Here is a 25,899-nt window from a genome sequence, read left to right on the forward strand (position 1 = left end):
CAACTACGACGAGAACTACGACGAGAACTACGACGACGGCTGGCGGCGCTGCGCTTCAGCCACTATGGACGCTCAAAGCATCATGGGGCGGTGAGCTACTTGTTGCGAGACAGTCGTAGTTTTTCAGAAACACGGAGTGTCATTACTAAGATGTTTAATTCCAAAAACGCTGTTTGTGTATGCGCAGACGACTTTCGCGCGAACACAATGTGCAAAAGTCATAGTAGTGAAAACGCGATGACACACGACGCCAATAAAAGGTTCTACTCTTCCGAAATGCCATTAAAAAACCTCTTAAAGTATCTAAGCAACAACATTTTTTTAAACATATTTACTTTTAAAAGTGCGCCTGTTAATTACGAAATATTTGTTTTTGTAGTGTTCATCACTTGGCCAATAGGAAAGCTAGTCATCTCTTATTTTGGGCAAACTTTGCACTTAAATGCTTTTCTGCTCGTTTGTTGCAATCATTAGACAAGATATTGAATGTTAGGACATTCGTAGTTATCGAACAGCTTTATTTTTCTATTATTTTTTGGCCAAAAGTTGCAGTTCCGCAACAAGTAGCTCACCGCCCCATGATGCTTTGAGCGCCCATGGTGGCTGAAGTGGTCTCGAGGGGTCGCCATGCAAACTCCCATACATAGAGTTTCTTACTACTACCTAGAGGGAAAGCTGGCGGCGCTGCACTTCAGCCAACATGGACGCTCAAAGCATCATGGGGCGGTGAGCTACTTGTTGCGGCACAGTCGTAGTTTTTCGGGAACACGGAGTGGCAGTACTAAGGCGTTTCATTCCGAAAACGTAGTTCGTGTGTGCGCAGACGACTTTCGCGCGAACGCAGTGTGCAAAAGCCATAGTAGTGAAGACGCGACGACACACGACGCCAATAAAAGGTTTTACTCTTCCGAAATGCCATTAAAAAACCTCTTAAAGTATCTAAACAACAACATTTTTTCTGAAAACATATTTACTTTTAAAAGTGCGCCTGTTAATTACGAAATATTAGTTTTTTTAGTGTTCATCACTTGGCCAATAGGAAAGCTAGTCATGTCTTATTTTAGGCAAACTTTGCACTTAAATGCTTTTCTGCTCGTTTGTTGCAATCATTACACAAGATATTGAATGTTAGGACGTTTGTAGCTATCAAACAGCTTTATTTTTTTTATTGATTTTTGGCCAAAAGTTACAGTTCCGCAACAAGTAGCTCACCGCCCCATGATGCTTTGAGCGCCCATGGTGGCTGAGGTGGTCACGTGGGGTCTCCACGCAAATTCCCATAGACGGCTTGCCAGCTTTCCCTCTAGGTAATAGTAAGAAACTCTATGCTCCCATAGACGGGCTGCCAGCTTTCCCTCTAGGTAATAGTAAGAAACTCTATGACTGGCGCACACATGGAGGAAGGAAAACTTTCTTTCCTTCCTCCATGGGCGCACACCTCTAAGCATGGAGGAAAAATTTTTTTCTTCCTCCATGCCTCTAAGCCATCTAAGCTGCATTTGCAGGATCGCTTTAATTTTTTGTTGTTTGTTGATTCAAAATGCTACTGAATTTTATATTTATTTTCACATAAGCTGCCTTCATAAAATCGCTTCTGTTGTATTTGGTTACATATATGGCGGCAAGACTGTAAGACGTAAGAACGTTATAATAAACGACATTGCGACTTTCGCTAAATTTAGCGTTGTTTTGGCTCGTTTTAAAATGTGCCGAACGGCAACCCTGCGCTCAGGCTGCCTGACAAACAATCAGACAAACAATTGAAGCAGCATTTGCAGAGCCTGTGGCGGATGGTCTAGGGGAGAGCAGGGACAGCAATGGGGCAGAGGAGGAAGAGCCTAGGGAGAGAACAGCAGGGGACTGGGACAGAATAGAAGGCAAGGTTCCCATCGGAACAGCGACAGGACCAGACGGCATACCTATGAGATTAATTACCATACTAGGCAAAAAAAGCAAACTGAAACTACGACAGATCATTGAAAGAGTGGTAGAGGGAGGAGACGTTCCAAAAGACTGGAAAGTGAGCAGGATGAGACTAATATACAAAGGCAAGGGAAACAGGGACAACATTAAATCCTACCGACCAATTACGGTCACATCAGTTATTTACAGGCTAGCAATGCAGATGGTGAAAATGAGAATGGAAGAATGGGCAGAGCGTGAGGAGATCTTGGGAGAGTTGCAGAACGGTTTCCGAAGGGACAGACGGTTGGAGGACAATCTATTTGTCATAACGCAGTGTATAGAGATAGCTGAGGCAAGTCGGAGGCCTCTATGGATGGCATTTTTAGACATTAAGGGGGCATATGACAATGTGAATCAGGAAAAACTTTGGGACCAATTGAAGGGATATGGCGCTGATAGAAATCTGGTTGAATATCTCCAACGTATATATTCAGACAATGAGGTCGTGGTAACCTGGGAGGGAGAAACTACAAAACCAGCTAAAATTAAGAGAGGGTTAAGGCAGGGCTGCCCACTGTCACCTCTGCTTTTCATGGTATATGTGAGCCAAATGGAAAAGAGGTTGGAAGAGTGTAGGGTAGGAGTTGACGTGAGTTATATGCAGGATGGTCAGAGGGTAAAGCAAGTGTTGGCTGGACTAATGTATGCGGATGACATTGTTCTACTAGCAGACAAGCGAGATAAGCTGCAGGAACTGGTTAAAATCTGTGGTGAGGAGGGCAACAAGCTAGGACTCCAGTTCAGTAGAGAGAAGTCAGGGATAATGGTCTATAATGATGAGAAGGGGGACCCACTAGAAATACAAGACACTATGATAGACCATGTGAGTACGTATAAGTATCTAGGGGTATGGCTAAGTGAAGGAAAAAAATATCTGGAAGAGCATGCGAGGATTCTGAAGGACAAGGGAAAAAGGAATTCAGACATTATGAAGCATAGAGCACTATGGAACTATAATAGGTATGAGGTGGTTAGAGGGGTATGGAAGGGAATCATGGTACCGGGCCTCACATTTGGAAATGCAGTCCTGTGCATGAAATCAGAAGTACAGTCAGGGCTAGAGGTCAGACAAAGAAGTGTAGGAGGCTAGCCTTGGGAGCCCATGGGAACACTCCGAATGAGGGAGTCCAGGGAGATATGGGTTGGGCGTCGTTCGAGGTTCGGGAGGCCATCAGCAAACTGAAATATGATCAGAGACTAACTCAAATGGAGGAAACAAGGTGGGCAAAAAAGGTGTACAAGTATCTGTACATGAAAAGTATTAACACAAAATGGACTAATAGAACCCGAAAGCTAAGAACGAAGTATTTACGGGTGAGGGATGGGACGCAACAAAAGACTAACGTGAAAGTGGAGGTAAAGGAGTCGGAAAGAAAGATGTGGAAAGAAAGAATGCAGGAAAAATCGGCGCTAGGCATATATAGGACACGAAAACAGGACATCAAAAAAGAGCGATTATTCGATAATTCGCGGGGCAGTTCACTGCTTTTTGAGGCTAGGACAGGGACTCTGAGAACAAAAACGTATAGGTCCAAATTTGAAGAAGTGGATATTTTGTGCTCTGCATGTAAAACGGAAACGGAGACCATAGAACACTTGGTTCTGAGGTGCGCAGAACTCCGCCCAGCCCTCCCAGAGGGGACAGCAACGACCATAGAGATAGCGCTGGGATTTACTGGGGAGGACGGGCGAGTGGATGGGAAAAGCGTGACATTGACGAAGGGGAGGTTGGAGGATTGGTGGCGGAAATCAAGGGAGGCGTGAATTTCGAGGCTAATAGGATAGACAGATTAGATATTGTAAGAGCGAAAGGGAAAAGAAAATTAAATTAACAATGGGGGACGTATAGGCTAGGTGGCGAAAGCTACCGCCCGGTACAAAGGGTAAAGCCATTATCATCCATCCATCCATCCGAAGAAGCATGGCCATCGCGAAGTTCGATGCAAATTCCCTCATGTGCAAGGCATACATGGAGGATGAAGACTTAGCAGGTGCAAAAGGTTATAGTAGTACGCGAGTATGCACGGCTGACAAATAATGACGAGAGTCGCGTGTGACACCCCAGACGTAGCGTGTTACCGGCATCACTTGCAAGCAGTGAAGACATTTGAGATGAATTGGAACACCGCGTGACTTCGTTTCCCCAGCATGTCGCGCGCTGCACGTTCGACTCAGAAGTGCCACGTTCGGACCTGACGTAAGTGCCTTTATCCTACACCCGAGCGGCTTATCCTGACAGTGTGAAAAATTTTTAGAAGGAATGCAGCGTGTTCCCGTCAAAGGAGTGAGCTTTTGCCATTTTGGAGCCCTTGCCTGTTGCGGCAAGCAAGTGCGTAGACGATGGCTTTGTTTTGACTTGACTCTTCGCACTTTTTGTGACACCTGTCTAGCTACACTAGAAGCAGTGCACCCAATTCCGTAAAGTTCCTCGACGTAGCTGCGAATGTGCCGAGCCAGTTTAGGCAGTTCAGGTGCAGTTTGGCGCTGGCTACTTCCAAAACGAATAATCGAGTGCAGGCGTGATCATCTTCTAGCATTGGCGTCGCCACGAGATTGCAATCTGCTACGTGCCGCCGTGAACGACAAATCGCAGTGAAGTGTCTCCATAAACCAGCCTCAGTAAATTCTGTACTCTTAACTACTGGCCTAATCGAGCGCAAACATCGCTTACAGTGTGTCATGGTCCACGCTCTTTGAGGTGCAATTAATATCTCAACTTGCCTGCATTTTCTTTATATTGGTTGGGAGCATCGCGATCCTTGCCCAGCCAAGAACGGTGGCTGAGGCGACCCGATCTTGTTTAAAACTTTTATCAATAGCCATTTTTAAAGTTAATTTTTCATCGCTAGGCGGTACATACTAACATTTTAAGACCATCTATGCCACCGATGATTTTTCACATTTCCATAAAATTCTGCAGAAAACTTTTCCCACACCTTGAGCTTGGTGAATGATGGCCTTAGTTGCCTATGTTCCGTAAAACCTAATACAACCCAACCTTTTTGATTCGTTGGGTGTACAGTTTGAACATAATTCTACTATACCCGGGAAATGGGTCTAAATGAAATCCAATAAGAATCAAGCTAGGGGGGACAGTTTTCGTGTCCCTTAAATGTATTGCACAAGTGAAAGTGAGCACTGCTATTTAAACTGCCGTTACCGAGAAGGCAGTAAAGAAAAAATATGCGATGGAGGCTATGCACGCACCGCTTTGTTTACAGAGAATTTCCATGTTCTAAATGTGTGCAGTGGTGACTTGTGCATGCTTATAATTCAGGCAGTGCCTGGACATTCACACGCATGTGGAGGAAACTTTTTTGCCTTTCTTTATATATTTTTTAAATATCTTAAACAGCGTAGATGCTGTATAAAGCTGTCCCCCGTCCTTCCTTGCTTCCCTCCCCTCTATTATCTCTTATTATCTTATTATTATCTCTATTATCTGCCATTATCTCCTTGTCCCTTATTTTCACCTGCCACAGCCTGGGCGCTTAAGATATATTTAATAGCAATTGTCCGGCTGGCGACAGCTTTTCGTTCGTTTTTGTATTTTTGCAATAATAGACCACTACTGCTGCACTATAGCCAAAAACGTGATGAGGAGACAGGGTGGACCCGCCTTTGGGTCCCACCTCCCCTGTTTGCAACATGTACGCGGAACTGCATGCAAGCTTCTGCCTCATGTGTGTTAGGCATAGTTCAGCTGATTCATGGTGCCCAGTGTATGGCACTGGGTGAGTGAAATGGTTGTGTGAAGTGTGATTTCGTTTGAGCTTTGCATTTTGAATATTGTAAGTAGTGTAACTGATGTTCGCACACTCCGATTCCAGCAGTTGTTTCCGTACTGATATCCGGAGAACGTGAGTAATCTTTTGGACCGGATACTACGATTTTCTCTGAGAAATTTCAGGAAAGGGCCTTTTTCCATTAAAAGTCCTGCTCAAGCACATAGCCTTCTCGCCACCGTTTTCGAAGGGCATGCTTACACTGTCAAATGGCTGACAAGTTGGCTGCATACTCATTCTTTCACAAACGACACTTCCTCGACCACCGATGTGACAGACAACGGGACAGTAATTAGGTGCAGCAACAGCACCACCTATGCCCACACAGACACGCAAGTCGTCTCTGCATGCACCAGCTTCCAGCGAGAGTGCCGCACTGGTTTCTCAAGCCTCCTTAAGAACATACTGTGTGACAGGCACGTCCACAGACCGGTTACACATACTTGGTTTGGCTAGACTCTAAGTGGGAATATTCCCACAAACCAGCTTAGAGTTCTTGATTAATTCACTCTCGCCCTACCATATGCTTGCCGTCCTTTTAGCTCAGTTGGTAGAGTGACTGCTCCGGTGAAGCAATGGTCCTGGGTTCGAACCCCAGACCAGGACGAATTCTTCTTTAAAGGTGCACTGAAGAGGAATCTGAACTTGTCTTTTTGCCGCGGGAACTCGATCTACACGTTCCGACCTTTCTTAGAAACTGCGATTTACTGCCCTGTGTGGCCGATTTCCCCAATTAAATCGAATTAACGTCCGGCTCCCGCCTTTTTTTTTTAATTCTGCCTCGTACGGTGGGCAGAGTCGACCAACGCGTGGAGCGCCTTTCAGCCAGTCCCGTGGCGGCTTGCCGCTCTGCCATCGGCAGAGTAATACGCAGTTGTCCGTAGTAGCAAATAGTCCGCCCGTATTTTTATTTCTTCGGGCTTATTTTGAGGCTATATTATCTGCGAATGAAACTATTTATTGATGGAAACCTAAAAAACAAAATAAAGCAAAAGCAAAGCCTCCACGGGACTGGGTGAAAGGCGCTCCATGCGTTGGTCGACTCCGCCCACCGTACGAGGCAGAATTAAAAAAAAAAGGCGGGAGCCGGACGTTAATTCGATTTAATTGGGGAAATTGGCCACACAGGGCAGTAAATCGCAGTTTCTAAGAAAGGTCGGAACGTGTGGATTGAGTTCCCGCGGCAAAAAGACATGTTCAGAATCTCATTTAGTAAGGCTGAGATCTGGGCGAGTTGGTATGCATTCATACTGGTGAACAGCGCAAAAAAGGCGGGACAACAACAAGACAAGCGCTGACTATCAACTGGGTTTATTGAAGGACGGAAGGGTATATATACAAAAACAAAAACATAACACAAAGAAGTAAGAAGATAGTGTGAAAAGGGCCGTGAAAATCAAAACTTATGTCACATGTGAAGTGATGTAAGCCAATTCCTTGTTGCTAAGTGCCACGGAAGGACTGCTGATGCATTCGACACCTTGCCTGTGGATGTGATGCGCTTCCATTATTTCGCGCGTGAGTTTATCTTTATGGCGGAACAGAACTTCAGTTTTCTTGTACTCCGGTGCGCACTTGCACTTTTTGCAGCGGAACTTTGTGCGCGGAAGCCCGCCGTCCTGTTCCAATTTCCTTTCTTGCTCCTTTTCATGAAGGCATTTGCACTTTTGACAATGAGCGGCAACGTGGCTAAGAGGGTCACTTTTTCTTGTATTTTCATGCTCCATGAGCCTTTTGTTTACGCATCTGCCGGTCTGCCCGACGTAAACAGCACCGCAAGAGAAGGGAATTTTGTACACCACGTTTTCTGCACATGGTACAGAGGGTGAAACATGGCGTACCTGGCAGCCTTCCTTCTTCTCTTCCTTAGCCTGTGCAACCTGCTTGCACATGGAGCTCAGTTTGTGGGGAGCAGAAAACACAACATCGACATCATACCTGCCGGCAACCTTCTTGAGACCGTGAGACAAGCCGTGCGTGTAAGGAACCACCGCTGGTCTTTTCACCTTCTTGCCTTCATTGGGTCGGCCATTTTTTACAAATTTTATCAGCTTTTCGGAAGCCCTGGAAATTATTTCATCCGGATAACCGTTTGCGCGTAATCTGCAAACCTGCATTGTGATGCTATCAGCAGTCTTCTCATGGCACGACTTTTTGATAGCGGATTTCAGGCACGATACCGCTATACCTTGTTTTATAAGTTTGGAGTGACACGAAGAAAAATTCAACAATGGTTTTTCAGACCTCGGGCAATAATACCAGCAAACATGTCCACGTTCAATAACTAAAGCCAAATCCAAAAACTGAAGCTGATTGCCGCTTGGAACCTCAGTTGTAAACTTGAGGCCGCGTCCGTATTCACTGAAGACCTTCAAGACACAAGGTATAGCGGTATCGTGCCTGAAATCCGCTATCAAAAAGTCGTGCCATGAGAAGACTGCTGATAGCATCACAATGCAGGTTTGCAGATTACGCGCAAACGGTTATCCGGATGAAATAATTTCCAGGGCTTCCGAAAAGCTGATAAAATTTGTAAAAAATGGCCGACCCAATGAAGGCAAGAAGGTGAAAAGACCAGCGGTGGTTCCTTACACGCACGGCTTGTCTCACGGTCTCAAGAAGGTTGCCGGCAGGTATGATGTCGATGTTGTGTTTTCTGCTCCCCACAAACTGAGCTCCATGTGCAAGCAGGTTGCACAGGCTAAGGAAGAGAAGAAGGAAGGCTGCCAGGTACGCCATGTTTCACCCTCTGTACCATGTGCAGAAAACGTGGTGTACAAAATTCCCTTCTCTTGCGGTGCTGTTTACGTCGGGCAGACCGGCAGATGCGTAAACAAAAGGCTCATGGAGCATGAAAATACAAGAAAAAGTGACCCTCTTAGCCACGTTGCCGCTCATTGTCAAAAGTGCAAATGCCTTCATGAAAAGGAGCAAGAAAGGAAATTGGAACAGGACGGCGGGCTTCCGCGCACAAAGTTCCGCTGCAAAAAGTGCAAGTGCGCACCGGAGTACAAGAAAACTGAAGTTCTGTTCCGCCATAAAGATAAACTCACGCGCGAAATAATGGAAGCGCATCACATCCACAGGCAAGGTGTCGAATGCATCAGCAGTCCTTCCGTGGCACTTAGCAACAAGGAATTGGCTTACATCACTTCACATGTGACATAAGTTTTGATTTTCACGGCCCTTTTCACACTATCTTCTTACTTCTTTGTGTTATGTTTTTGTTTTTGTATATATACCCTTCCGTCCTTCAATAAACCCAGTTGATAGTCAGCGCTTGTCTTGTTGTTGTCCCGCCTTTTTTGCGCTGTTCACCAGTATGAATGTTCAGAATCCTCTTCAGTGCATCTTTAACTACAACGTTTTTGAGAAAGCTGTATAGCTTTCCTTTGTAGCTTGTATGGGTGGCAGTGAGTAATTACTCCCTTATTCTAAACCCAAACCTTGCATCCTTTTTTCTGAGGGGCAAATCTGTTCTGGCAGCCCATTCCAGCTATTTTTCTTTCCATGAAGGAACGTACTCAGTCTTTTCAAAAACTCGATTTCTCAAGCTGCGAAAAGTATTCATAGTTGCTACTTATGTCCCATGTGTTCATGCAGACTCACAGACATATGATTATGAAGGCAAGCTCATTACTGGTTTGTGGTCATAGTTTTCCAGTGTAATGGCAGATGGCCAAAGAAGGCCGTGTGCCATGTACACAGAACTGTATGCCATGTACACACAGGCCGCATACACAGAATTTTATCTGTGTAGTACTTTTATCACTGAGGAAGAGTTTTGTCTGGAAAAGAAGGGCATTTGCATTGGGTCTTGTGTCGCCCTGGTTTCATGTAACATCTTTTTAGCTCACAGTAACCGCCATTTGCATGATATTTTTAAGTAATCTAGGATTGACTGTATTCAAAAAGTGTTTTGATACGTGGATGACTTACAAAATTGTGCCGTTCCCATTGAGGGTACAATGAGGAGTGTACTAAGCGACTTTCAAAAGCACAATAAAGCTCTCACTTTGACCTACGAGCTCCCGGTTGAAGCCAGCCTGCAGTTCCTGGATTTAAGAATCAGGTTCATGAATAAGTACGTTTGCTGGGTGTACTCACCCAGAGCAGAAAAAGAACTTCTGCTGTATAATTCATCCCATTCAGAAATAGTGAAGAGGGGGATCGCTAAACTCTGCTTGGGATCTGCACTCCGAAAATTGTGTGTACAGGATGTGTGAGGTGGTTTCAGGAGTCAGTTGACTAGGTTTGAGGCTGCCAGCTTCCTTGGATCGGTGGTTGTGGCTGCTGGCAGAAACTCTCCCGAAGAAGATGAAGCCCAGAGGTGACAAGGTGCCCTCTGCAGGGTAAAGTAATACCCCTGTCAAGTGCACAAGTTAAGTGCACTTACGGGGAGTGCGCTTCGGCATTTCGAGTGACACTTTGGGCTACGCGGTGCAAAACGGGAAAGCAGAGTGCTCTCGCAGTAAAAAAAAAGAAAGAAATGGCGACACGAAACGAGTGGAATTTCTGAAGAGGACAATGGAAAAGAAAAAGGGCTTGTAATAATTGATTGCTTAACGTGACAGCGCAAATAAAATGAGATTCAACAGTTCTTAACGATGAAAAAGAAATAGAAGAAAAGCCACGACCAGCCGAGACCATCCAGAATTTCGACAACAAGATGGCGGCGTGCGGCAATGCTGCATCTGATCTCGTTCCCTTTGTTTTGTTGCTTCACTTGTAGCTATAACGAACAAATATTTTTTTTCCGAAAATAGTGTAATAGCATGTAAAATAATGTTGTAAGTACGTTTTATGCACTTTACGTATTGAAGTTGCTAATGGCGAGGCTACGGACTCGGCCAGCAAAGTGTGGTCCGTGAAAGCAGTCCTAGCGGAGTGCACTCTTCCGCGAGTGACACTCCACTTGCGTCGTTTAGATGTGGCAAAGCCAGTGACACTCCGTAAGTGCACTATACCTGCCCGCTTGACAGGGGTATAAGGCCTGAAGCAGTGCCTTACATGCACAAAATCTCCTATGGCCTCAAAAAAATGGTTGGTTTTTTCAGCCCCTTGGAAGCTTGGCCAGTTGGATTGATGAATCGGCGATGAGAATAAAAAACCTGGCCGTAAAAGGAGGCACAGGAACCATTTTGTGGAAGGCGCTAGTGGCGTGGTGTACGAAATCCCCCCCAGCATGTGGCAGGTTGTACATCGAGCAGACAGGGCATTGCGTCAACGACCGGCTCAGGGAGCACGCAAGTGCTCTGAAAAATGTGGAAGGTGCCAAACTTGTTGGGCACTGCAGCACTTGCAGGGATTGTACACAGAGATTTCGAAACGTGAAGATTCTTAGCAGAAGCAGATTGAAAACCACACATAAAACGATAAGAGGCGTATTATATCGAAAAAAGCTTGTTCACAATGTGTTAGCGATACTTCTGTCATTTTATAAAATGCGGAAAAGTCATTTGTTTCATGGTTTCTGTGATAAAGGTGGGATGCATTTATTTTTTTCTTGTATGATGTGCACCTTCGCTGATCTGAGTGCATTTGAGGGGAGACGAGGGTCTTAAAACTAACTTTTTTGTTCATGGCTAGAATTTCATGAAATTTTGTACACAGATGCGTTTTTCTCTTCTGATTCCAAATATGTAATCATAATTGAGCTGGTGGTCTTAAATCTTACAAAGTCTAGAATGTAATTAGGTAATTTCTTACACAGCTTTAATTAAATTTCCCATTGCATTTTCTTGCTTTTATTTACATGAATTGGTAGCCAGAGAGTTCCCATACCCGATGACATTCTTCGTTTTTCTCCAAAGGCATGTCATCCTGATATGCTGCGTCGAGAGGCAACTCGTTAAAATAATTGTCAGTTGCTATTTATACGTGGCCTAAATAAAAAAAAATATAAGACTGTCATCGGGTATGGGAATTCGCTGGCTATCAATTCGTGTAATTAAAAGCAACAAAATGCAGTGAGGAAGTTCACTAAAGCTGCGTAAGAAGTTACCTAATTACACTCTAGAATTTAAGATAACCTTTGATCTAAGACCACCAGCTCAATTATGACTACATATTTGGAATCTGAAGAGAAAAACTCATGTGTGTGCAAAATTTCACGAGATTCTAGCCATAAATAAAAAGGTCAGTTTTAAGACCCTCGTCCCTCCTTAAGCTGCATGTACATCGCTAAATAAACAGTTGTCAGTGAGCACTGTGTTCGTCCTTCTTCTTCCCTTCTTTGGCCGTCGTGCTGGAAAACTATGAGCTTAAATCTACAATACCAACTAGCCCAACAACCAACCCTCCTGAGGTTCACGATTGGTACTTGGACACCGTTCAGAAACTTGTTTAAGCATATTAGCTGTTGCTAAACAGGCACTCATCATGTCAGCAGGAAGTGTGGGAGCACGTGTGCATAACGTTGGTTTGGGTGCTGCAAGACGCGTGATAAATGACCACTTTCTTCGAGCAGCGAAACTGTGAAAATTGACCGTATAGCCCAACAAAGCTCCGGGTGGCTCATCACTGCTAGCCAGGCTATGATAGGGGGAGCCACAAGCATCATCAGTTGGGGCAGTAAATCTGGCATCCCCACTGACAGTTGACTATTATTTTATTTTCTTTTCTCACTATACAGTGAAAAAAAAAAAGGAACCAAGGGAAAAGCCGTTCAGGCACGGCTTGAGTTGGCCTTGGCCCCACAACAAGCACTGGCAGCAGTGAGAACAGCACAAAAACAAAGCAAAATACGCAACAATAAAAATGGAACCGTACCAAGTGTTACAAACATGCAACTTCTTAAAACAAACTACATACACCAATTCATGATGTAAACAGCGCGAACTACAAGGGACAAGAAAAGAAGGGACACAGGACGAGCGCTGACTCGCAACTAAAAGGTTTATTCACTGAAACCTTCATATATGAAGAAACAATCAAAGGGAAGAAACAACACAAAAAATTAAAAACCATGAAACGCAACACTCGTCAGGTGCTCCCGAGAAAATTCATCTCCTTATCGCAAAGGAAAACAGATGGTTTGCTGACGCAATTCAGTTGATCCCCTGCGATGTGAAAAGCCTCGACAACTTCTCGTGTCGTCTGATCACTGTGGGTGTATAGTACACGTGTTTGATTGAATAATGCAGTGCATTTTTTCTTTTTCTTTTTCATGACTTTACATTCTAGACAATGTTTGACCAAATGTGAAAGGTCATCACCATTGTTTAAGTTGTTCCTGTGCTCTTGTAGGCGCTTGTTAAGGCAACGCCCGGTCTGACCAATGTAACCAATGTTTACATCATGAATATCTACCAACTCGCCCAACTGAACGTTTTGCTAATACATACACCAATTTAGCGCATATCACATGGTACACAAAATAGAGTAAGATTCATTAGTTTCAGCAGGTGAACATGGCAATGAAATCAGAAAGTGTCAGTTTAGTAATGTCGATACCCTGATTTATGTAGTCATTTAGCATCCGTGGTAACTGATCGCGCAGCATTTGTCGACCGTAATTAGTCCGGCAGGTAGATATTTTCCAAAATGGAGCAGACCTGGTGGTGTATACTGGATCGGCTAAGCATAGTCTGGCAATGTCAGTTAGGGTATTGCTTCCGTGCTTTTGACTAATATATTCTCGTGATAACCTAAACCTCACTAACTCTGAGTATACTGAACTCTTTAAAAAGCTGTGCGGTAGATTGCGGGAATGGCATGTTAGCAATAGTGCGTAGAAATTTCTTTTGTGCTATTAATAACTTGTTTAGATTACCCTCTGTGGTTGTGCCCCACACTAGAAATGAATAATTTAAGTAGGATGCGAACAGAGACCTGTATATGATTAACTTAACTCTCTCAGGTAAAAGACATCTGTTTCGATTTACTATTCCTATCGTACTGCTTAACCTACTCAGCACAGAATTTACATGATCATCCCATTGCAGGTGTTCGGAAAAATATACTCCAAAGAACTTTAACGCACTGCATGATTTCTATCTTTGAAGATTTAAATATTAGTTGTCAGCAAACTAGGAAAAAGAAAACTCCAGGACGCTATCCACTCACAAACATGCACTGCAAACTTCGTAGTGAGTGAACATGAGTGTGAGCTAACGTGAGTGGTTAGTTTTGAGTGCGAGTGGTCCTGAGCGGTGGTGGGCATCGCCATGAGTGTGAGTCAGTGGATGCAAGTGTGAATGAGTCAGCTCTCGCGGTGCCAAGGTATGCAAAGAGTGGATTTTACTATCAGCAAAGACTGGCTACAGTTGTCAGCGTATCTTTTAAGCGTCCCTAGGTATAACACTGTTTACTGATTTGTACATCTGTTAGGATTTTTTGTTGCTGTTAATTTTAGAACAGGCGAGTCATTATGGTGTGTTACACTTAACCCTTATCTGGATGGAACCGGAACCTTTCCAAGGATTCATGAAACAAAAACCCAAAATGTCTGCCCCTATAGATAAGGGAAATGAAAAGAAGAATTTTTAATATTAATCTATAGTTTGTTTTGTACACCATGGGAAGGCAGAGGATGAACTTCATGATATGCCAAAGCAGTGGATAGCAGTACATAGGATTAGTGTGGTACTATTGGCTTCAGATTTTTGTAATCGCAGATTTATCAGTGGTAACTGTGTGACTGCTTTTTTTTTAATGCAGTGTTTTTCTGATACATCTTGTTAGAAATGTTGTGCCAACATAGGTGGTGTTTCACTGGGTCTTATGTGCTCAATTTCCCTGTGTTATTTTTTTTTCCCTAGCTCTGCTTTGCAGCACTCTTGTTCCTTGCTACATACAGTGTTGGGATGTTTTCCACCGCATCTCTCCCTGACCTGAGGTGCCACTGCACGCTTTTTCCCTGCACACTGAGTGTGTTTTGTTCTGTGGACTCCCTTCTCATTCATGCTTTTAGTGTTGTCTCTGAATGGGCACTGCTGTCGCCCGCTCCTGCCTGGGCCATTACATGGCTTGTGGTGCTGTGGAAGCACACAAATGGAGAATGTGGATAAAAATGAGTAGCATGGAAATTGTTCAAACAAATAAATTGGGAAAAGTGGCTGTCTAAACGAGTGATTACCCACCTGATAGTTTTGTGCCTTGCTTAGGTTAAGGACAACGCAGCGAGCTATGGAAAGAAAAATGATAGGTGTAACATTAAGAGACCGGAAGTGGGTGGAGTGGGTGAGGGAACAAACACGGGTTAATGACATCCTAGTCGAAATCAATAGGAAGAAGTGGGCTTGGGCAGGGCATGTAATGCGAAGGCAAGATAACCGCTGGTCCCTAAGGGTAGGGGAGTGGATATCCCAAGAGAAGGCAAGCTTAGCAGGGGGCGGCAGAAAGTTAGGTGGGCGGATAAACTAAAGAAGTTTGCGGGGATACAGTGGCCGCAACTGGCAAAGGACAGGGCAAAGTCAGGCTGATGATGATGATGAATAGCTGCAAGCTACTGTGTGCACATTTGAGCGTTTCTTCTTTTCTTTCTCTAATCTGGCGATCACCTTGCAGGTTGAGGGAGGGCAGGAAAAGCCAGCCGATCCTTCTGCTACTCGGTCATGGTGAGCGCAGCCCAAGTAGAGGCCAATTCCTTGGGTCTATGTGCTCCACTTCTACAACAAGTGGGTTCCTAAAGTTGGTGACAACATTGTTTAATGTGTCTTCGGTAAGTACAGGTTTCTGACTTTCACATACAGAGGTCGGCTGACCCTCTGTTGATCCGAGCTACGTGCCGTCATGGCTCAGGCGTTAAGTTGCTGAGCCCAGCATCGCAGGGTTGACCGTGGCCGGAGCAGATGAATGTTTCATGTTGAGTGCATGGCACGAAAACAAACTGAAGAAGACATGAATGACATGATTGGTATCTGCTCCCAACTGCTTTCGTTCATCCAGACACACCCCGGTTTATCGCGTTACAACGGCGAGCGATTAGGCAGTTGGAGATGAGAACAAATGTCTTTGCTGAAATGTGCGCTGTTCTCTCGTGAGCGCTAATATACCAGTGGATGCAGTGCTGCTTGTGTATGAACTCAGCTGTATGATTGTGGGGCATTTAGGGCAACAGAATTGCAGTTCTCTGCGAATTTCTTGAATGCGGTTGCCTGGTTTTTAATGCCTGCTTTGCACTCTCACATATACTGCATTCCTTGGTTTCTTGCCCGCAGAGAATCTTGAGCTCCTTGAGTTATTCTCCCCTGGCGCCACTGGGTTGTTATGATCAACCACAACACCATCTACAAGGCACAGTTAGTTGAGGCAACACACACAAAAGCAAGCATAGGGAAAACGCGCCAGGGATTGGTCGAGCTGGGCTGAGGCAATAATACCCCCTGGACAGCTTCCAGGCCTGCGTGCCGGCTGGGAACGCCTCGAGTGCTCTCCACTCTTCAAGTCCTGCTTGATACAAGGCTTCACGAGGAGAGTGTCAATCAGTCTCCTCTTGTAAGCTGCCTTGAAGGAGCGTTGCTGGGCGAGTTGGTTGGGGTACATCGTGTGAAAAACAATGCTTGTAAACAAAGCACCAGAACGAGAAGGACAGTGGTGTGTCCTTCTCGTTCTGGTGCTTTGTCTGCAAGCGCTGTTTTTTACACGATGCCTTGGAGGCCCTGATGACGCCTTGATCTAAAGGCTGCAGCTTGGCCGTATAGTTAGGCGGAAGAAAGCGAACTTCAGTGTTATTGAGTGCGACATCTGTGTTGTGTGCGGTACAGTTATCAACGAGGACGCACACTTTGCAACCCTCGCACACAAGCTCGCAGCGCCAAGCATGCAGCCACTTCGCGAAAACTTCACGCGTCATCCAACATTTCTTGTTGGAAGCATACTGTGCGGGCAGTATGTGGCCCCCTTTCATGCATCTCGGGGTTTCAAATCTCCCTATGACGAAGGGTCGCAGCTTCACAGCGCCGTCCATGTTGGCGGCAAGCAAAACAGTGATCGGGGCCTTTCCTTGCTTTCCGCCATGGCACGGCTCTCTACGCGCGTCAAGGGTATGCCTGGGTAGCATCTGCCAAAATAGGCCCGTTTCGTCCGCATTAAAAATGTCCTTGGGCTGATATTGTGCAAAGATTTGTGGCCACTCCTCTTCCAACCACTTTTTGATGCTCTCGCAGTTAACCATCTCACTTTCGCCAGAGATCGTTTTGCCTACGATGTCATAGAGTGCCTTGAACCTTTGCTGCCATCCGGAGCTGGCGACGAAGCTTTCGATATCGAGGATACAGGCAAAGTCTTTCACTTTTTGCTGTAGCATCGGTCCCGACACCAGTATGTTTCAAGCTCTGACATCCAAAAACCATTTGTAGAGTGCCTTCTCCACATCGCTGAACACAGGGGGCCAAAGACGCTGTGCACTTGTCCGTGTGGTCTGTTGTGCTTGTGCCTTGATGACAGCTTTGTTCTTCAGAATGGTACTCAAAAGTGCTCCTTGGGATGCCAAATAAGTCCGCAAGAACGCACTTCTCTTCGCCGTTCTCCTCGCGCTGAATTATCTCAAGCTTGGTCTTTAATGTCAGTGTTGCTCTTTTTTTTTTCACGTTCACCGTCATCACAGCACTACGCACACCTGTGCACCACACTTGACACGACCACCGACGCAGCCTCCACAAAACGGCCACGCCACTGCTAACACTAAAATGCAAAAGACTCAAAAGGGCAAAAGTAACATTCGATCGAGTCGCTGCTGAAGCGGCGCTGTCAGCTATTGTGAGATGCGACCGATTTCTTTGGCTGCAACTCTCAATGCCGAGGCAGCATCTGTGGCGCTGTCAGCGCCTGTGAGGTAGTCCGGAACGTTTGTTGCACCACATAACACACTTGTAGTGCAGCAAAGCCTGCCTCCTAGTAGTGCTTGGCGTAGCGAAGTTCGCTATATCCGTTTTATGCTGAACCGGGTTCGCTCTAGGAAGTTAAAAATACATGTGTTTGACAAAAATATTTCGGAAGAGTTCAATATATTCAATAATCCGTCATATGCATGTTCGTTATATCGAGGTTTGACTGTACTACAGTAGATTCCTTGCCAGCCGATTGGCTGCTGCCATTTGTCGGATATACCCCACAATATCCTGAAGAAGATCCCTGATATTCAGGCCTTTATCTATGACGGCAAGTATACACAAAGTATTCAGTGTAGGTGCAAAGTCAAGGACAGACAAATCAGAATGGTTTCTGAGTGTGAACTCATTCAAGACAAACTTGCCGATGTGCAGATGGTTGCCGTGGTTGGTCCTCGGACTCGTACCACCAAAGACAAAGAGCCTGTCACCGACCATGACGCAGCAGTGGCACCTTCTTGCACATGGGCCTTGGCCGTTGATTGTTTACCAAGCTCCACCGCGAGGTTTCAAGGCTGTACTGGTGCATGTATGTTTCCAAAATGGGTCATCAGGGTCCCGGTGTAGCTGCCGAAGATGTACAGTTCTCCGCTGTAAATAAAGGAGGAGTGGCTTCGATGGCCCACGGGGACCGGGCCAGTTACCAGTGGATACACCCAGCTAGTGGTAACCGTGTCCAGGTAGGCGAGGTGTTTGCAGTAGACCTCGTCGTGACTCTTGAGCGGTCCGTGAGCATCACTGCGGCCTCTCCACATGTACATGCGGTCACTGGTGGCCGACGCAGAGTGGAAACACCGCCACACTAGTGGCTCGCCATTGGTGCGCAGATGCTGCCACTGCATGCTCTCCAAGTTGAGGGTGGGCATGTCTCGGGAGAGACGGTTTGCTTATAGAGGCCGCCGAAGACGAACATGCGCTAGCCTATGATCCATGCGGCGATCGTACCTGGCCGCATGCTTTCGCTCTCATCCATATCTTTGCATAGGTGTCAAAGCAGTACAAGGTGTTGCAGTGCTCGTTGTCGTCTCTCCCTTCCTAGAGATAAGCACAATCGCCGTAAACCACACCATTGTGGCTGTATCTCTTGAAGGGCACGTTGTCGGGGTTGGACTCTGTCTGTAGCGGTCTCCACTGCAGGGATACGGGGTCCAGAACATGGACGTCAATGGAATTGCGAGTGATGTAGTCCTCACCCGTGGAAAGGCCACCAAACGAGTAGACATTATCGTCGACTGCTACTGCCCCGTGGTTCACACATCTCTCTGTGACGACTTTCTGCTTACTGGACAGCTGCCGCGCCTTCTGTTTCTCTCGACCAGCGAGGCCACAAGCTGGGGTTCGAAATCTCATGGCCACTTCTTCTTTTCCCCGGTAAGCTTTGATGCCAGTGCCGGATGGTGCCATGTGAGCTGACTTTGCAAATCTCACCTTTGACTCTCCACAGTCTTCTCCGAAACATTTTCGAATGGTGCCTTCGCACACAGAACTCTGGAGACAGGGTTTTCAAGGGCACTTTGTTCATTATCGGTGACCTTCATATCTCGAAGCTACACCTGTGCCAACCACCCAGCAACGCAACTGTCGAGGTGCTCCTGCACCACCGCGTCCCCTCGGCTGCCTCGACAAATCTGGTGTGAAGTGCGTGTTTCACACGGGGACTTCGAAAGGGGAGGGAGTTCATGACGCCACTGGTCGGCGAAGCGCCCGCCCCCGCATTCACACGGGAGGCCAAGTCTGAGAGGGACTTCACTGTTGTAAGACGACAAAGGTTGCCTGCTCGCTGACGAGAACACGTCTGCGCTGGCTGCCGCGCCCACTTTCCTCGAAGTGCTTCACGTTCTCATATGACTCACGAGGCGTTGCCCCCTGTTGTGTTTAGGTAACATAACAGTAGTTTAATTCACATTGGTTACAGGTTACCGGCGTCTGGCCGTACTGCATACACCATTGTTCCGGGAGCGTCCTCTCTCCACGAACACACACGACAGCTCACTCTAAGGCGGTGGCTCCACCTATCGTACTGCACACAACATACACAGTTCTTGCAGGGGCGGTGGCGCCATCTAGTGCAATGCACACAAGACATGCTTACACAGCGCCCCCTTTCCATGATCGGTTTTGCTGGTGTCGAGCGCTCCCTGCTGCTTTTGTTCCCCGATTCCCATTATGAGCTCGCCCTATGCCAGAAAAGGCACGCACCATCTTCCTCGGCAAAGGAGAACGATAAAAAAAAATGCAAGAGGCCCACGGTAGTTTAACAAACCTTTAACATTTACTATAACAAAACCCTGAACATTAAAAAAAAACCAGGCAGAGCAGTTGCACCATTTACTTTGGGAATTCGTTTCCGTTTGGAATTGTGTTCGTCTTTTTGGGGCCAAAGCAAATTTCCGACGTGTATCTGCACTCGGCAGCAGAGGATATGCAAATTCCCGCATGCTCAACGGACGAAATACACTCCAAGTGGATCACAATCGTGGTACTTGCCTTCAAATGACAATTCAGAAGAAACTAGGTACCCATATGAAGTTACAGTCGGTATGCGACACTGCATACCATCAGAAATGCTCCAAACCCGTCGATTTTCCCGTTGTTTACAGCAGTTTACAGCAGTCGAGAGCTACTCTGCATACTGCCATCTTCCCATGGACTACGTTGCCAGGATCCAACTCTGTTCTTTGTCCAGATTTAGTGAGTGTCTAAACAGCTGGCAACACACACAAACCGTGGGATCATGTTGGCGTTCATGCGTTGCCCGCTGGCTTGTATGGGCTCAATGCACAGCTTTCCCTCTAGAGTCAGTATATTAGAGTCAGTATATTAACTCCATGGGGTACAACAGCGAACTAGAGTATCGGGTAGTGGGCTCAGAGGCCCCGCTCGAGGTGACCCTGCTGGTGTCAGCAGGGCGCGGTGGCACGTGGCGATGCAGCATGCGTCTTTACTGGCGAAAATGAGGCATATTCGGTGAGCGTCGCTGTAGCCGTGGTAGCCATGCTGATGATTTGAAGTATTATCTCAACATTCGCGTGGATGTCATCAATATGGTTCTGCGGATCTTGAATGGAATTTTATTTCTGGCATGTGCACATGTTTGTTTATTTCTCAAGGGTCCGTAAGGGACATTGCATGAGGGGTTACATGAGCAACTGTCAGCACACGTGACAGCATGACCTCACCTCTAAGACTTTCAGTGAGGTAGGTGCTGTCGTATTCCTGGGTCTTCAATGCTCCTGTGCAGAGCTTAAGGGGGGAAGGGGGTCTTCAAAATAAATTTTTATTAATGAAGTCACAACTATGAAATCTTCAGGGAACATGCATTTTTGCATGCTGATTCCAAATATGTAATTTAATTTTATGTACAACAAGTCCTATGCACTTATGCAGTATGTTAGGAAACTTTTGCCAAGGGTTTGAAAGAAATTCTACTGCAGGGAACTTGCTAGACTGCATGCCATTGGTTCCTCTTGACACGAAGCTATGCAATAAGAGTAAAATTATCATTCTGCTTGTTATAGAAGATGAGTTATAGGATTTTGAAATCATCAGTTTCTTCCTGTTTGTGAAGTTGCAAATTCAAAACCCTGTAACTCAACTTCTATGATAGGAAGTATAATAATTGTGCCCTTATTGCATAGTTTGATGTCAAGACAGGCCAATGGCATGCATGCTAGCAAGTTTCCTGGGAAAAAAATTTATTGAAAGCTCTCGACAAAAAGTTTCATAACATATTATATAAGTGCGCAAGGATTTGTTTTACATAAAATTAAATTATCAATCAATCAATCAATCAATCATTTTATTTCCTTAGAAAAGGAGGAGTACGGGACTAAAAGCTCGAACAGCTTGACGAGGTCCCGACCCCTTGTTAGTTGGCATGACAGCAGGATGACGGCCAGTCTTACACAAAAATGAAAAAAATATCACAAAGCAACGGGTAATACAGAATGAAACAAGACGGCAATCAATCGGAGAAGCAACAAAAGGTAATACAGATAAATCAACACACATAAGCAACATTAGTGAACAAAATTAGCGAATAGGAATGCATGGTTTAGTCTTGCAAATGAAGAAGTTGACAAAAACGTTTAATGCGACAGTTTCGGTTTCTGGAGGGATCAAAATTTTGTCGGTCTAGTAAGTTTAACAGCGAAGGTAATGTATAAGATAGAGATTGTTCATCATAGGAGGTTCTCGGGGTGTATACAAACCACATTTCTTTATGTCGGGTCTGACGAATATTTGTGTTTTCTTGGAGTTTTGCCAGATGAGTTATGTAATCAATGCCAAACTTTACAAAACCTTTGTAGCACAACATCAACCTGTAATTATAAAAACAAAACACAGGAAGAATTTCATATTTTGGAAAAAGTGGTTTTGTGGAGTATGTATAATGGACATCAGCTATGTAACGTACAGCTCTTTTTTGTAGCAAATGTAGTTTCTGCAAGTTTGTCACGCCAGTTGTGCCCCACACCACAATGCAATACTGCATGACAGATACCACCAGTGCATTGTACAACATTAATTTTACCTTGGTCGGGAGAATACGACGCAGACGAGCAATGACACCAATGGCAGATGACAATTTTGATTGTAGGTGATCAACATGCTCATTCCAGGTAAGGTGCCTTGAAAAATGCACCCCAAGGATGTTAACGGAGTCCACTATCTCTAACTGCTCACTGCCCAGACACAAATTCATATTAGTTGTCAACATCTTACCTTTAGGCGTGTACAAGATTACTTTTGTTTTCTTCGGGTTGATTTTTAAACAGTTTATCGCGGACCAGCGTTCTAAGTCAGACAGCGTCTTATTAGCCTTTATTTCTAGATCTGTTTCCACGTTGCCTGTAATAAAAATGGTTGTGTCATCGGCATACGAAACGAATGTAGCATTATCTGTGCAGCTTGCAATGTCATTTATGTAAATTATGAATAAAAGTGGGCCCAAAATGCTTCCTTGCGGCACACCAGTGGTAACTGCCTTCTGTGAAGATATTGCGTTATTGGCATCTACAAACTGTGACCTGTGGGACAGATAAGATGACAAAAGCGAGTGGGCGATTCCACGCACACCATACATTTCTAATTTGTTAAGAAGAATGATTAATTAAATCAAAAGCCTTAGAGAAGTCTATATATATGCCTAACGCCATATGCTTACACCTGAACGTGTCTAAAATTATTTCTTTTTGGCTCAGGAGGGCTGTTTCCGTAGAGCGATGCTTTCTAAAACCATGTTGAAAGTCTGCAATCAAATGGTGGCGGTTGAAGAATGAGAGTAATCGCTCATGCATTATCTTCTCAATGCCCTTAGAAAATACTGGAACTATTGATATAGGCCGATAATTATTCAGTGCAGTTTTATCACCGCGCTTGAAGACGGGAACAACGCGGGTGATTTGCATCCTCTTAGGAAAGGTACCTGTTGATAATATTATGTTATACACATGGGCAAGAATAGGGCTTATAATATCGAGCACAAACTTTACAGGGCGAATCTGGATACCATCGGCATCTAGTGACTTGCTATTGCTTGTAGCTCTGATACATGAAAAAACTTCAAGAGAGGTAGTGGGAGCAAGGAAAAGCGATGCTCCATTCCTGTTTACTGGAAGAAACTGAGCGTAGTTAGTGAGGCTGTGTTCTAAGTCCTGTTGCGGTGCTTGAGTAAAAACGTCATTAAATGCGTCTGGTACTGCATCTCCAGAAATTTGCTGCCCATCATGTTTCAGTATATCAGGAATAGCTGAGTAGGAGCTAGGCTGTAACAAAGCATTCAATTTGCGCCAAAGTACATCACTTCGCTGGTTAGCAGGGTCACTAAATATTGCTAAAAAATAAGCATCTTTGGCTGCTCTAAGTTTTTTTGTTAAACTGTTTCTGTATTTCTTAAACTTCTTAAGTAAGGCTTCATCCCTAGATTTTACAAATTTGGCATATAAAAAATGTTTTTGTTTAATCATGTCAAGAAGCTCAGGGGTCAGCCAAGGTTTCCGCGCTTTTGATGGCCTTGTAATTTTTTTGCGTGGAAAGTGTGTATCATATAATGGTTTAAAAATATTAATAAAAGCGGAATATGCAGAGTCACTGTCTTGTGCGCAATAAAGGCTATCCCAAGTTTGCTGAGCAATGGCGTGGCGAAAAGCCTCCAGATTCGATGGCGTGATTGACTGAACATAAACTGGTTCCTTAGTTTTCTGAATCAAATGATTGATCTTACTTACTAGTAAAATGATGCCTAGATGGTCACTGATATCAGTGTACAGAACGTCGGCCTTTACTTACTTGGAATCAGCATGCAGAAATAAACGTTTCTTGAAGATTCCATTATTGTGACTTCATTAACAAAAATTTTTTTTCTAAGACCAGCTTCCCCCATTAAGCGCGTCAACAAGCTCAGTGACACTTTCTGCTTCCAATTTTGAAGAATTTTTTTCCTCTAGCAAAAGGCCTCTTGCATGCACTTTGCAGGAGTGGACAGAATGGCCAGGAAAAAATATCACAACCTTTTTCGGAGACAGCTTCCGTTTTGGATCTTAATGCTGAAGTGCAGTAGAAGATTGAGCCACCATGGTCTGGAAATGTGTTTTGCCCAAAACTTCGACGATGGCACCCCTTCAGGCTTCCAGCGCATTCATCTGATGTGCAGGCATTGGAGTGCTCAGTCGAGGTGCATGCTGAGTCATCATATTCCGAGTTTGGGCACCCCAAGGCCTGATCTTCTGTTTGCGTCTGGTGGTCTGAGGCTGGCTCCTGCTCTTCTGTTGGTACGGGTAGAGAGATGGCGGGCAGGCTTGAAAATTTTGTTTTCGAGGGCCCATGAGGTTCAACATCAGCGGGTCTGCTTCTCTTTCTTTGTTGCCTTTCTTTTGGTAGCTTTTTTGAAAGATAGACCGGCAGATTCAGCAACAGTGTTGGTACAGCAGCGGGGGATAGTGCTGGTTTCCCACGAGGGATGCATAGTTCATCTCCATTCACAATATAAACATAGTCCCGTTGAACGAAACGCAGTTCGAAATGTAGTTCACAGACAGCGCAGCTCTCATCTAGCCTCTTGTCCGACCAACGGAGGTTGCTTTCCCACTGCTTTTCTTAGGGAACGCCAAACAGGGCTATCTTTGGGCCACCATAGCAGTAGACCTTGTCGTGACTCTTGAGTGGTCCGTGAGAATCACTGCGGCCTCCCCACACCTACATGCGGTCACTGGTGGCCAACACAGAGTGGAAACACCGCCACAGTGGCGCCTCGCCCTTGGTGCTCAGATGAACATGCGCTGGCCTGTGATGCATCGGCAATTGTACCTGGCCATATGCCTTCGCCCTCATCCAGATCTTTGCATAGGTGTCAAAGCAGTAGAAGTTGTTGCAGTGTTCTTTGTTGTCTCTCCCTCCCCAGAGATAAACACAATTGCCGTAAACCACACCAGTGTGGCCGTACCTTTTGAACGGCACACGTTGTTGGGGTTCAACTCTTTCTGTAGTGGTCTCCACTGCATGGATACAGTGTCCAGAACATGGACGTCAATGGGATTGCAATTGATGTCGACCTCCGCTTTGTCCCGGGCGGCAGCCTGTCTGGGAGCCGGCACAGCCGCCGGCCGGTGCCGCTTGATGGTGTAGCCATACACCCGCGCGAGGTCAACGATGTCTTGCAGTAGTTTTTCTTTTTCATCGTACTCTTCCTTGGTGCCGGATCTAGAGACTAAAGAACGCGTAAACTTTCCGAAACAAACAGTCTGTATAGAGCTCATCACTGTCTCGCATGTTGTTGTGCGCTCTTCTGGTAAAGGAGAGAAAAACGCTTCCCACAGTAACCGGGCACGTCCTTTGCATGCATAGCATTGAAGGCAAATCTATTACAGTAATTGTAGCCTCAAGATATGAGAGACCAGCGGAAAGCACACCCTCAAACGCACAGCAACCACCTTTCGTAAACAACCACCATGTCTGCGATTGAGTCCAGCTGCATAACAGAGATCGAAACCGAAAAGCGTTCCTTTTTCTGGCAGCTAAAAGATTTCAAGGAGAAACTTGGTACTTACTTCCTGAGGTTTGCGCGATCCTGGGCAACGAAGTACACCAGCAACAAGTCGCATCGTTCGCGCAATGCGCGCACGGAGAAAACCTTGTGCGTCGCGTACTGCACATTAGTTGCGATTCGCGTCCACTGTGACGGATCGGCAAATGGATTGCACGCGCAAACTTCTTGCAGCAACACCAAATCGTCGTCAATTAAAAAGCATGTGCGAGGCACGTTTGCGGCTCGGTTCACTGCCATGTTTGAAAACGTGTCTCGCGCTCTCTCGTTT

The 25,899-nt window shown here is 45.4% G+C and overlaps 1 protein-coding gene and 1 pseudogene across 5 annotated transcripts in view; one reads left to right on the top strand and one right to left on the bottom strand.

Moving 5' to 3' along the window:
- The first annotated feature begins 3,917 nt into the window (after window positions 1-3,917).
- Window positions 3,918-25,899, top strand: part of LOC149345705 (uncharacterized) — a 139,551-nt gene continuing 117,569 nt past the window's right edge. For all 5 annotated transcript variants that reach the window (XM_089586209.1, XM_089586211.1, XM_089586210.1 and 2 more), the window contains exons 1-2: window positions 3,918-4,162; window positions 15,261-15,414. In XM_089586209.1, coding sequence (XP_089442335.1) covers window positions 15,349-15,414 — 66 coding nt within the window. In that variant the 5' untranslated portion in view covers window positions 3,918-4,162; window positions 15,261-15,348. The remainder of the gene's footprint in view (window positions 4,163-15,260; window positions 15,415-25,899) is intronic.
- On the bottom strand, window positions 17,587-18,988 carry LOC149345706 (kelch domain-containing protein 3 pseudogene; annotated as a pseudogene).

This window comes from Amblyomma mixtum, chromosome 4 (assembly GCF_055824585.1).
Source record: "Amblyomma mixtum isolate Tamu chromosome 4, ASM5582458v1, whole genome shotgun sequence".
NCBI lineage: Eukaryota > Metazoa > Arthropoda > Arachnida > Ixodida > Ixodidae > Amblyomma > Amblyomma mixtum.